We start from the raw sequence: 11,299 nt of genomic DNA on the forward strand, positions 1-11,299 counted from the left end.
AGGAATTACACGAAGGATTTTAGAGTTCCCTTACAAAGCTTAGCAGAACAGCCTAAGAGAAAGATGCATCTGACAGAGAGAAAAATGAGTAAATTAAAAAAGAAATATTGAACAGGAAGAACTTTGGGCAAAAGGTTCAGATGAATTCAGACAGTTATCTTTAGCCTTAGAGAAAGCACGTTGCCATAGGTTCAGAAGCCTTCCCTATCACAGAATGCTAAATTAAGTCCCATCAAGCAACAGGATCCTTAAGCAGGAAATACCATCCAACCACGTTCTTCAAACGCCTACTACTATCAAAGTGAAAGAAAACAGAGTATTATTCAGTCTGAAAAGAAAACAGCTAAATATCTTAGTTCTGTTAGCTCACTTAACTGCTAAGTGCAACTAAATGTCTTAATCACCCCACTTATCGTGCACTGTTTTGGTTCACACCCAATTTAAAATTTACTCCAGGTGCACATCTAAATGTGCTCAAATCCTGTAAGAGTCACTAGACTGTTTGGAACCACAAATTAAATTAGATGTCAGATGATCTTAAGAATGAAGTAGGAGAACAAAGATAGCAGGTCAAATACTTCAAGGGTTCTCTGCCTCCAAAAATAGGTTTGAAGCATTTTTCTGGGTCAACACAAGGTGTTCAAAGGTGTTATTCCTGGTACTACAGAAACTGCTTCAAGGACAATTGATGCCTGATGATCCACAAGTGCTAAAGACCTGTTTTCCCACTTGTTAATGCCAGTGGTGAGAGCCCTTGTCTCTTTGAGGTGGTTGTGACAACAACAATAATTAGCACTCTCATCCAATTACCTCTGTAGCTCACAACAAAGCAGAGATGTGACAAAAAAGGAGAAAGCATGATCTCCTCTGTCCTTGTCTTAAAGAACAGTCCTAGAGCTATGCTCTCTGTCAGACTTTTCTTCTAGACTTTCAGCTTTGGAGCTTTGCTAACAAGTGGTGTTCTAGCTTCATGGTTTTTGGAGCAGTTATACAAAGTCATTCACCTTGCTAACAAAAATTCCTGAAGACACTACTGTGTCACTCTTTGTACATTTTTTAAAAATTAAGCATCCGAACACTTAGATACAGCATGTTTCTCTATTAGGAAATAGCCACAACACCTATCACAGAGAAAATTTCCTACTGAAAGTCTTCAAAAACAGTCATTGCATAAGCTAAAGATGAGAAGAAACAGTCTAAATACAGAGAAAGGGAATGTAACAATGAATCCTGGCCAGTACCCGCAAACAAAATGGGGGAAAAAAAATTAGGTCCTCAAAGAATTTATAAATAAAAACACTCAAAAGAGAACAAGTAAATCTCAGTCATTCTTAAAGCTAACGATTAAAATCACCTAAACCCACAAAGTCTAACAGTTATGCACGAACAGATCTTCTGACATAGCACAAACTTGCGCATAAAATAAACCCCACCTGAGAAAGGCACATCTCTCAGAACAGTGGAACTCCAGCCCCTCCACAGGGAGAACCATCCATCTGTAGCCACTTTACTGCTGATGCATGTGTACAGTTGCTTGTAGGACAACTGGCGATACTGCATTCTGGTTCTGATCAGCTCCAGGGGGCTCACTACAGTAACTGAACCAACTGCAAATAAGAAAAATGTGGGCTTTTTTTTTAAAATCAACACATACTAGTAACATTACCTGAACATTAAAGTCAGGTCTCACCTTGCTTTATATATTTGATTCCTTTCAACTGTCCCATCTTTCTTGAAATAATTCCCCAAACAGGTTTCCTTTCCAGATAATAATACCATATCTATTCACAGTACCTAAACTTTCTGGGCACACAAGCTACCTACCTTTTTCCAGTACTGGCACGTTGTAATCCATCTATCATGTTAAGAATCCCCATTTTCAGATATATTACATAAATAGGCTGAAAAATTCAAGTACTTACAAAGATTATGTTTCAGTAATTACCATTTTTAGGTGTAACTTGAAGAAAGTGACCTTGGGGTTTGTTGGGGTTTTTTTTGTTAAGGATAAAAATGATGGTTAGAGATTAATCTTTTATTGATTTCTAAGCACCTTTGTCATTCTTATTTTAAGCTATCAAGAATATTTAGCAGGCATTCTGTATCTGATAAAGCAAATCTCTTGCATCACATGGAAAGAATAGTGAGTCACCACTCACTAACAAGCTCCCATCATACATGTAACAGACTTTAACGATTTTACTAGGCCCAAGAATTTTTCTCCTGTTGCTGGGATAAGGTTTCTCTAGCATGTGAATTTAAAATCTGAAGCAGCCTAATAAGAACAATTTGCCACATCACCACAGTATAACAGTTCTTTTTCCGCTCATCTTCCAGTCCCCCTCATAGTTGTCAGGAGTAGAATATGGAACTACATCCTCTGAGTCATCTAAGAAAGCCCAAATTCTATGGTCTGAGCTACTTCTACAAAAATAGAGGAGAAGGATAAACAAAAGTAAGAAAATATAAAAATAAATTCAGTCCCTTTATAGCATACAGCAGTAAAACCAGTACAAGTCCAATTTTCATTTTCTTTGTAATAACCTGTGTAGCTGTCATTATAAAAAATAATTATGTTTATTAGCAGATTCACAACAACAGACTTAAATTAAACTGTCTTTGGTAGTCATCTAGAACTATAAAATTTTGAACAAATTACAAAGGTAGTGAAAGTGTAACAGCAAAAATAAATCACATTATTCCAGGTTAGAGGGTTATGTTGCCCAAGAAAGACTGGGTAATTACAGTATTCCTTCCTACACCCAGCTCCATGTAATATTACCCCTCATTTAAAGCCAAAGCATATTTACGTTAAAAACAAAACAACAAAACAAAGCCAGCAAAACAGCATACAGGTGTTTTATTTCAGTTTTCTCTTTGAACAGATGACAACTTACATCTGCTTAAGGAACCTGCAAGAACTGGAATGTGTTCATCATCCTTTCCTAGCCTAGATTTCAGAGCTTCACTCAGTTGGTCATAGCAGGTAAAATAGATTATTGTGGTAGGAAGTGCCATTATTCTAAAATATAAGAGAGGGAATCTAAATTAATACAAGGAAAGCAGGAGCATGAAGTCAACCATCTTGTATGGATATTTTGCTTAAACAAGGAAAAGTTAAATCTCCAGGTGTGTGATATGGATGAAGAAAAAGCATTAATCCCATGGCTCTGATTCACTGCCTCTAGTTCAGAGTTTCAAATTCACAGATTTCCCAGTTTTCCAGATTTTTATTTCATTAGGAAAAACTGTAAGTAAAATGATGGTGGATTATCTCAGTCAAAATGTATTTCATATCAGCTTCAGAACTGTTTTGATAAAGGAATGGAACTGAAAGATCTGAATATGAAGCAAGCAAACAACACATTATGGAAATAGCTACTAACCTTAAACTGTTATTCATTTAACAATTAGAGATTATTTTCTCTATCTTAATCAACACTTACGGTTCTCATTACTTGAAAGACAATGTGGAGTGAGGAAGTATAAGCTTTTCCCATTCCAGCATAGTATAGACGATAGCAAAACCAGCTAGATCTATAATCATTCAGTGTGGGGGTAAAGCAACATATCTTGCTATAAAATGGCCATTTTATTTCTGTGTTATGTCTGTGCCAGTATAGCACATACCACCATGACCAAAAAACGGTGAAGGCTGTCACACTTGGAAAACCAACAAGCCATTGTTTAGATCTTCTTTTAAAAATTGTGTACCTCTCTCCAGTCAAGAAGCCGGCTCTTCTCTGCTGGACTACCGAACACACGTTGAAGAAAAAACTCTCCTGGCTGAAATACAGACCTCTCAATTCAGTTAGGTCCTAAAGGATTATATATTGAAATTGCCACATGTTGCAGGACAAATAACAAGGCCTAAGCTCCACCATGCTTTGCTTTTTTGTGCCTATATACTGAGTGCACTGTGTGCAAATCAAAAGCGTACCAGTGCTTTCTCACTGGGCAACACTTCATGTCTTACAAGATACAATTTTATCTAGAAATTAGATTTGACCACTTTCTTGGATTGTCTATGGAGGAGGACATAATTATAGAGGTCTTTCTTAATTACTATCTGTACCAGGTTAATATGAATAAAAAGATAAAATAGTTTGGTGCTGTTTAGCCTAAAGAGAAGATCAGGAGGAGATCTGATAACAGTGTTTAAATATGTAAATTGCTCTTGTAGAAAGAAAATGAATGATCTTTTTCCGTGACAAAGTTGGATAGGATAAAAAACAATAAAGTTCTCTGGAATAAAGGAGATTCTAGTAGATGTTTTAAAAAAATCAAGTACAAATGATGTGCAACACTAGAGTGTCTGTGTTGCTTATTGGGAGACAAAAGTAACAATCTAGGATAGCAAATAGCTATCAAAGACTAGTATTCTCTAACAATAACGCTTGACCCTATGATTTGATGATGCTATCAAGGGGACGGTTACAGTAAGGATACCACCTCTGAAAGGCAGAATGGAAGGTCTGATGTTCCTGCTTAAGTACTGAGATTATGTCAAAGAAGTTGCAAGGAGAAATCTCAAGATCTGGCAAAAATTATACCATCTCTAGATGTTTCTGATTGAACCGATTGTATCATTATCTGTAATTTCAGAATTTACCAAATTTTTAAAATCACTTAGAAACAAACATACTGATTTATCTAAATGGTGAAGTAATTTTTTAATGATAATTCATAACACGTTACTAAAAAAAAGAACATTCAACTTACAGTGTTGGGGGAAGCCCACTCCACAGTGATTTAATTCCCTCTATTTGAATAATTTTCACAAATGCATCCTAAAAATACAACCAGGCGAAGAGCCATAATTAGCTACAAACTTTTGTACTCAGTAATATATTTTAGCTGGCAGAACACAAAATTAACGTGTTCAAAAGTATGTTTCTAAAACGGCTTATCACTGTAAGATCCTATTTTTGTAATGGCTTACGCTAGCTATCATATTTAATCACACAAATATTTCCACTGAGCTGAAGAGAAATATTTGTGTGATTGAAATTAAGAATTTCCTTCTGTCATTAAAAGACCAAAGTACTTAAGTTTTTATTAGTAACTGACAGCCCCATGAATAAGTTATTTTCAGAACTAACACAGCAGCAAGTTGTGGAAACCTCTTCAAAATAATCTACTAAATATTTTCTTAATACATAACAAATGTTCTAGGCACGAAATAGCAATCATCCCTTGATGATTCTTCAATACTTGCTTTCTCTGACAACAGTGTGACCACATCTGTGCAATGTATGCACACTATACTATATACTTGGAAGCTTACAATTAATATCACAGCTGTTGCACATATTTCTCTGACCACTGACAGCAAAGGAACACTAAAACTTGAAGGTCATTCAACTGAAATCACCATCAAAAAGACAAACTCCCTAATATTAGGATACCTAATTTTCTTAAACATCTGTGGGAAGAGGTTGAGATTTGATGGATTAGAATATGCTCAAGACCAGACAGTATCACATCGCCTCAAAAGGTACAGAGCCTGACAGACCACTAAAAGGACTCTCAGGAAGAAAAAGACAAATAGCTTTAGAGTAGACAACTTTGATGGACAGATACACCGAGGTAAAAAGTTGCATGGAGAAAACAAAGACATCATTCATTTAAAAAAGCCTGACTTGAAAAAAATGGAGCTTTGAGAAGGAGTCAAGAAACCCTAAAAAGTCCTAACACAATTTGATGAAAAGGAGACTTAAGAGGGAAAAAAAAGACAGAAAACGGCATACTAGTATTTTATGTTTTTTCCAAACATATTCTGTACTAGTTAGTTTCTATGTTTATAAATCCAGCTTCAGCAAATTTACAATCCAGGAAGGTACAGATAAAAGACTGCAGAAAGGACATAAGTAAATCTAGTGACTGAGCAGCATATTTATAGACCTAATTATATGGACAAATAGAGCAAAACATTTGTACAGTCCTATTGCTGGCAACCTATCACATCCACTACAATTTCTTTTCTGCACAATTGTCCAGCACTGTTTTTTTTTATAAAAATGAAAGAAGATTCAATGATATGATAGTCATTCTTCTTCATGAATTACCTTGTCACCGCAAAAATGGGCATAAAATCATGTCAATTGGAAAACAAAGTGACTTTCTAAAAATTTTATGGTAATGTTAATTGAACAATTAAAACCTATGAAGTTATTTATTTTTTTAAAAAAAATATCACCATGAAACTGCTCAAGAAATCTATTGCATGAGCATTTAATTCTTCTCGAAGTTTAATTCTGAAAAATCTTTGATCGCATGTGTAATTTAATGGCAGAGTCAAACAAAATCTTGATTAATGAAGCAGCATCACAGTGTCCAACAGCAAGTCTGCTTCAAATGTCTGGGTAAAATACTAGCCCTACAAATTTGAGTGGATCCAGAACTTGACACATGAACTTAACTTTAAAACACTATCTGCGTTGTTAGTGCAGCTCAGGAGCATACTGGGAGATCGGTGGACCGAACAAAGCAGGTCTAGAAAATCAGTACCTGCCATCAGCAACTGTTAGTAATATAGCTTAAGTGGGGAGACAAAACCAGGGAGCCAGTATCCTGTGAGGAAAGCTGTGCAGCTGCCCCCTTGTTCATCTTAAAGGAAGGAATACATATTTTCTTGCAGACAGTAGAAGGTATCATTAATTGCCATATAAAAAACCAAGAGTAACCGCACAAACACCTTCTCAAATGGTAACAGAATCTACTAGAACTTTAAAAAACCCAACAATAAATTTACAGTATGCCATTTTAAAATGTTTTCAACGTTCAGTTTTATATAAATATAAAATGTTCTTACCGACGTCCCTTTGAAATGCCCAGGTTTTTTATACCAGGCTTTGCTGTCCCCATTCTCACAAACGCATATATGATCCATAAGGCCATTCGAGTATACAAAACACTTTCCTAATAAAATGGTGTGTAAGAATATAGTCAATGCTTGTAAGATTGTTCTTACTCAGCAGCAATTTCAAACTGGATATAATGGCAATATAGATTTATCTCTGGTTAGACAAACAGGAGCAAAATAATCTTGAAAAGTCAATAACAACACAATAGGCAAAAGGAAAGAGAGAACAAATGTATTCCTCAGAGTGCCAGCCTGAATGAAACTGCCCTCAGAGGCTCCAGGAGACATGTTTGTGTTATACTACCATCTGCTGAAGGCTAAAAACAAAATAGGACCTGAATGTCACTACTGTATGTAACTATGTGAACACCTTTCAGACTTTTAAATCTTTTATTAAGTAGCCTCAGCATCCACATTACAGGTGAAGGTATTATATCTCAGATTAGACCATATTTACACTAGATCATCCTCTCTACTTGTTTTTGATTTCTTTTACATCATGTACTTTGAACCTATATTTGGTACATATCATCATGTACTTTGAACTATATATTTGGTAAAATATTGCCATTACAAAAACATACTTTGAGTGTCACATTTTCAGATTTCTGAAGGTTTTAGAATTTGCTAAAAAAAACCAGGATAGAAGGCACAAGTATTTTTCCTGATTTACAGGAAGTGTGACTGTAAATACCCATCTCCACATACAACACGGAACTTCCACACCAGTCATCTCCTTTCCTTTTAAATCTCATTTATTAATGGCAACTAAATAGTAGGACTCATTGGCATATCTTTGAGTGCACAATGTCTTAATGTATTTAGAACTCAAGTGACAAGTGACTTAGATAAGTCTTACTACTCTTTTTCAAAAGTTTTGGATTCTGGAGGAGATGAACTTTGATATAGCATCCTAATCACATAAGCCCTCTGATTAAATATTTAGTTATTTATTAATAGCTTTTTTGTTTAAAAAAACTCAACTCAGTAATAGTTGTACCTTCTGCCGCAATAAAAATACCAAGGAAGACAGAAGAAAGCCTATTTAAAATGGTATGTAATTATGGGATTTTTTTTCCCACTGTGTCTATTCACTGGCACTTTCTTTCTTTAGCAGTTTCAGTATACATTACTGTGTTGCTTTCTTCCTCTGCCACTATGCTGAAGAAACAAACATAATTATTGCGAAACAAATGAAAACATTCTGTAACTTAGCATTATCGTAACTATCAGCTAAAGGCAACAGCAAAAAGCAAATTGTGTCCTCCATTATACTACACATTTATTTACCTTTGGGGAATGGATTGCTTTGGGCTTGCAGTCGAGTTTTGATAACATCAAATGGAGTTACTAAAATGAAACAAAGAAGTAATTTAGAAATACCCTGCACACCCTGAAAACTTAGAAGTGTATAGACGCCTTACCATGAACTTTTCTTTTTCCAAATGGAAAAAAAAAGAGACCCATTTTACAATGTAATCAGACACAGGAAAAAAGAACTACAAATCCTGTATGGTTTGCAAGTGACCATATGTATCTTTTCTACTCTACTAACAGTTGCACAGACAAAAATATTAGCGATACACAAAGCTCATCCAAAACCCATTGTGTCATCTTGTCTTAAAGTGCTAAAACTTGTGCTATTATGCTCTGCTTAATATAACTTTTGTAAGTGGCATACCATAAGACATATGAGATCAGATTTTGGCCTCAAGCATGTAAAATATTACAGCATTTTTCAGGCATTTATTCTTTTTCAGTAAAATGACCATAATAGCAATGTTCAAAAGAAAATCATTAAACACATTATGTACTTTCCTCCTTTGCTGTGTGTAGACAAGATCTAAAACTTTAGAGTTGTTGAAAAATAAATGAAGGTTCAGTGAACATTTCATTGCTTCCTGTCCAGCCTGTACAATTATTACAGGCTCAGACATGCTGAACACTGGACCAGCCTCTATTGATTATATTGACCGAGAGCTCTATTCAGTTGCCTACGTACAAGCAGCTAGTGCCATCTTAGTCTCTAAGGTATCCCAAATACCTACATAGTTGACAGAAATTACACAGGACCTGCAACCTTACTAAGCAGCAGCTAGAGGGTACATCAACGCTCTAGCATGTGTCTCGCTGAACACATTCCTATGCACAGGCAACTGAGTCACACCTTACCTCTCCATTGATGCCTCTCAGCTGACTAACAGGAGGTTGAACACTTGGCTCATGTTCCTGTATCTAAACATAGAGATCTAAATGTGACTCCTGCAGTTCAATTCAGTTGCTTAAAATTTGGCATCTAGTAGCATTTTAGCCACTCACACATACTCTGCTTCGTCTTCCAGCTGCCACTTCAGAAAGGAGCTGGTCTCCTATACCTCTTGAGGTCTCAAATACCAACACCTTACGCTGTACTAGAAGTCTTATGTACACACAGTTGGAATCCAGCTTGGGAATTCCACAGGTCTGATATAGCTTTGCTTGCTACTTTACCTAACATCACAGGGCACATGGTATAAAGACAGACAAAAAAGACTGAATTTGACAGGTTCCTGTCTAGTAAGATCCTATTTTGCAAAAATTTGGAAATTTTGTGGGGGAAAAGTTGTGCTTAGAAAATTGCACATTTCCCTGCAGCATAATCCATTTTAGAAGTCAGAACCAAAGACTAGCTTAAGCCAAAAAGTAACTGAAATACAAAGCATAAGCTAATGTGCTTGGAGAGCTGCAAGGGATGTGAAGCGCTGAATCTAACCAACCAACGCCTCCTTAGGTACACACGGGGAAGGAGATCCTGAGAGAGATGACTGAAGCAGAAGAATAATTCCACAGACTATCCAGAAGTTTAAAAGCTAACAAAAAGCTATCCTTACAAGTGATGTTTAGGGGCAAAAAATCCCCACAATAAAAGGCTTTGACGGTGTAAGACATCACAGCAGAATAAATTAATGCTATTACTGAAGTGGTAACATGAAGGGGGCATCTCACAGGAGCCAGCCTTGCCAGATTTGTGTCTTGTGCTATAAAGTAGACTTATTTAAAACCTATTTTTAAGCATCAGGAAGTATGGAAATTAGTTTTTATTATTAATTTTGTTTCTTGCAGAAAGCAAGCAATGAATGAGTGCACCAAGAGAAAAAAGACATAGAAATGAGAAGTTAATAAAAATTATCCTTATTTTCAGAAATGGTTAAAGATTATCAGGGACAGGAAAGATTCCAATTAACCACATTTGTTAAAATACAAAAAATTATGAGAAAGCTATCCAAAAAATCCTTGTTGAACATGCTAGTGAAAATCATATACATGCAGACATCATGCTGAGTCAAACTGAAGAGTAATCACTTTGCAAAGATTCTCTCTGTGGCAAGCTTGATAGTTTGCCTTACCAAATAATGATGTAATTATAGCTCCACAACAAGAGGCTATTGCTTGCTGAATAATGGTTGTTTTATTTGAGTTGCTATCACTCATTTCAGCCATGGCTTTATCCCTGGAGAAGAAAAACCTGTGAAGGAACAGAAAAACATATTGCAAGACTATGTTCAGAACCTGCAGAAAATCAAAGGAAAAAATATTTAAAATTTCAATCAATACATTATGTATAAGCAGCGATAATGTAAACTCTAGTTTTCTACTTGTATACAAGCATCTCTGTAATTTTTTAAATTAAGAGTATTTGCGCCATGTTTTGTAAATAATCTAAGTTCTCTAAATGACAATAAATCTTTCAAATCCTTCTTATATGAATTACGTTTATATTTTTTGTAAACCACATTAAATATTTAATACGTATTACCTCTAGCTGCAACAAAGGGTTTAGGAGTATGTAAATAATCTGTACAAAGATAAATTCCCAGCCTGCGGCCCATAAACCATAGCACAGCAGAATAATTCATCTAGCCCTCCTCTTGCTTCTATCATTCCTGTGAGAAAATCCAGAGAGGTCTCCTGGTTGATCCAACAGTCACAGCCTACAAGCGATGACTGTATCCCCTGGCAAGCTCCTCATGCAATAAACAACTAACTAGTTTTCATACTATTAAATATTAATTCCTCAAATAAATCCTGCTGTGTGGCTGCATAGGCAAAGTTACAATGCCTTAGGAATGTAATCACAGTATCTAAAAATAAGGAGCTTATACATTCCCAGTACCCGCAACTAGCCAGGACAGGAGAAAACAGTAAATTAATACAAACATTTCAGGGCATAAAATCCCTGAACAAAGGCATCTTTTCAAAATGCATGTTGTGCTTAAGTGCAGTTGTGACTTTATTAGTTTACATGGATCAAAGCTTTTTATTTCATCTACAGGAACATTGTTTTGCTCTTTCCACAAGTTTCAAATAAAATATAAGAAAGATTAAGCTGCATAAAACAAGATTTGCCTCCCAGATGTTTACAGGTACTAATTGGGGGGTGGTGGTGGGGGGGGT

At 35.8% G+C, this 11,299-nt stretch overlaps 1 protein-coding gene across 2 annotated transcripts in view; it reads right to left on the reverse strand.

Annotated features, from left to right (window-relative positions):
- SLC25A40 (solute carrier family 25 member 40) overlaps positions 1 to 10,355 on the reverse strand; it is a 21,077-nt gene extending 10,722 nt beyond the window's left edge. For both annotated transcript variants that reach the window (XM_009641269.2, XM_035897183.1), the window contains exons 1-6: positions 10,252 to 10,355; positions 8,156 to 8,215; positions 6,815 to 6,921; positions 4,723 to 4,790; positions 2,898 to 3,022; positions 1,434 to 1,607 (exon numbers count right to left, since the gene is read on the reverse strand). In XM_009641269.2, coding sequence (XP_009639564.1) covers positions 1,434 to 1,607; positions 2,898 to 3,022; positions 4,723 to 4,790; positions 6,815 to 6,921; positions 8,156 to 8,215; positions 10,252 to 10,345 — 628 coding nt within the window. In that variant the 5' untranslated portion in view covers positions 10,346 to 10,355. The remainder of the gene's footprint in view (positions 1 to 1,433; positions 1,608 to 2,897; positions 3,023 to 4,722; positions 4,791 to 6,814; positions 6,922 to 8,155; positions 8,216 to 10,251) is intronic.
- Between the last annotated feature and the right edge of the window lie 944 nt (positions 10,356 to 11,299).

The sequence above is a fragment of the Egretta garzetta genome, unplaced genomic scaffold (assembly GCF_000687185.1).
Source record: "Egretta garzetta isolate BGI_Z169 unplaced genomic scaffold, ASM68718v1 scaffold30, whole genome shotgun sequence".
Lineage (NCBI taxonomy): Eukaryota > Metazoa > Chordata > Aves > Pelecaniformes > Ardeidae > Egretta > Egretta garzetta.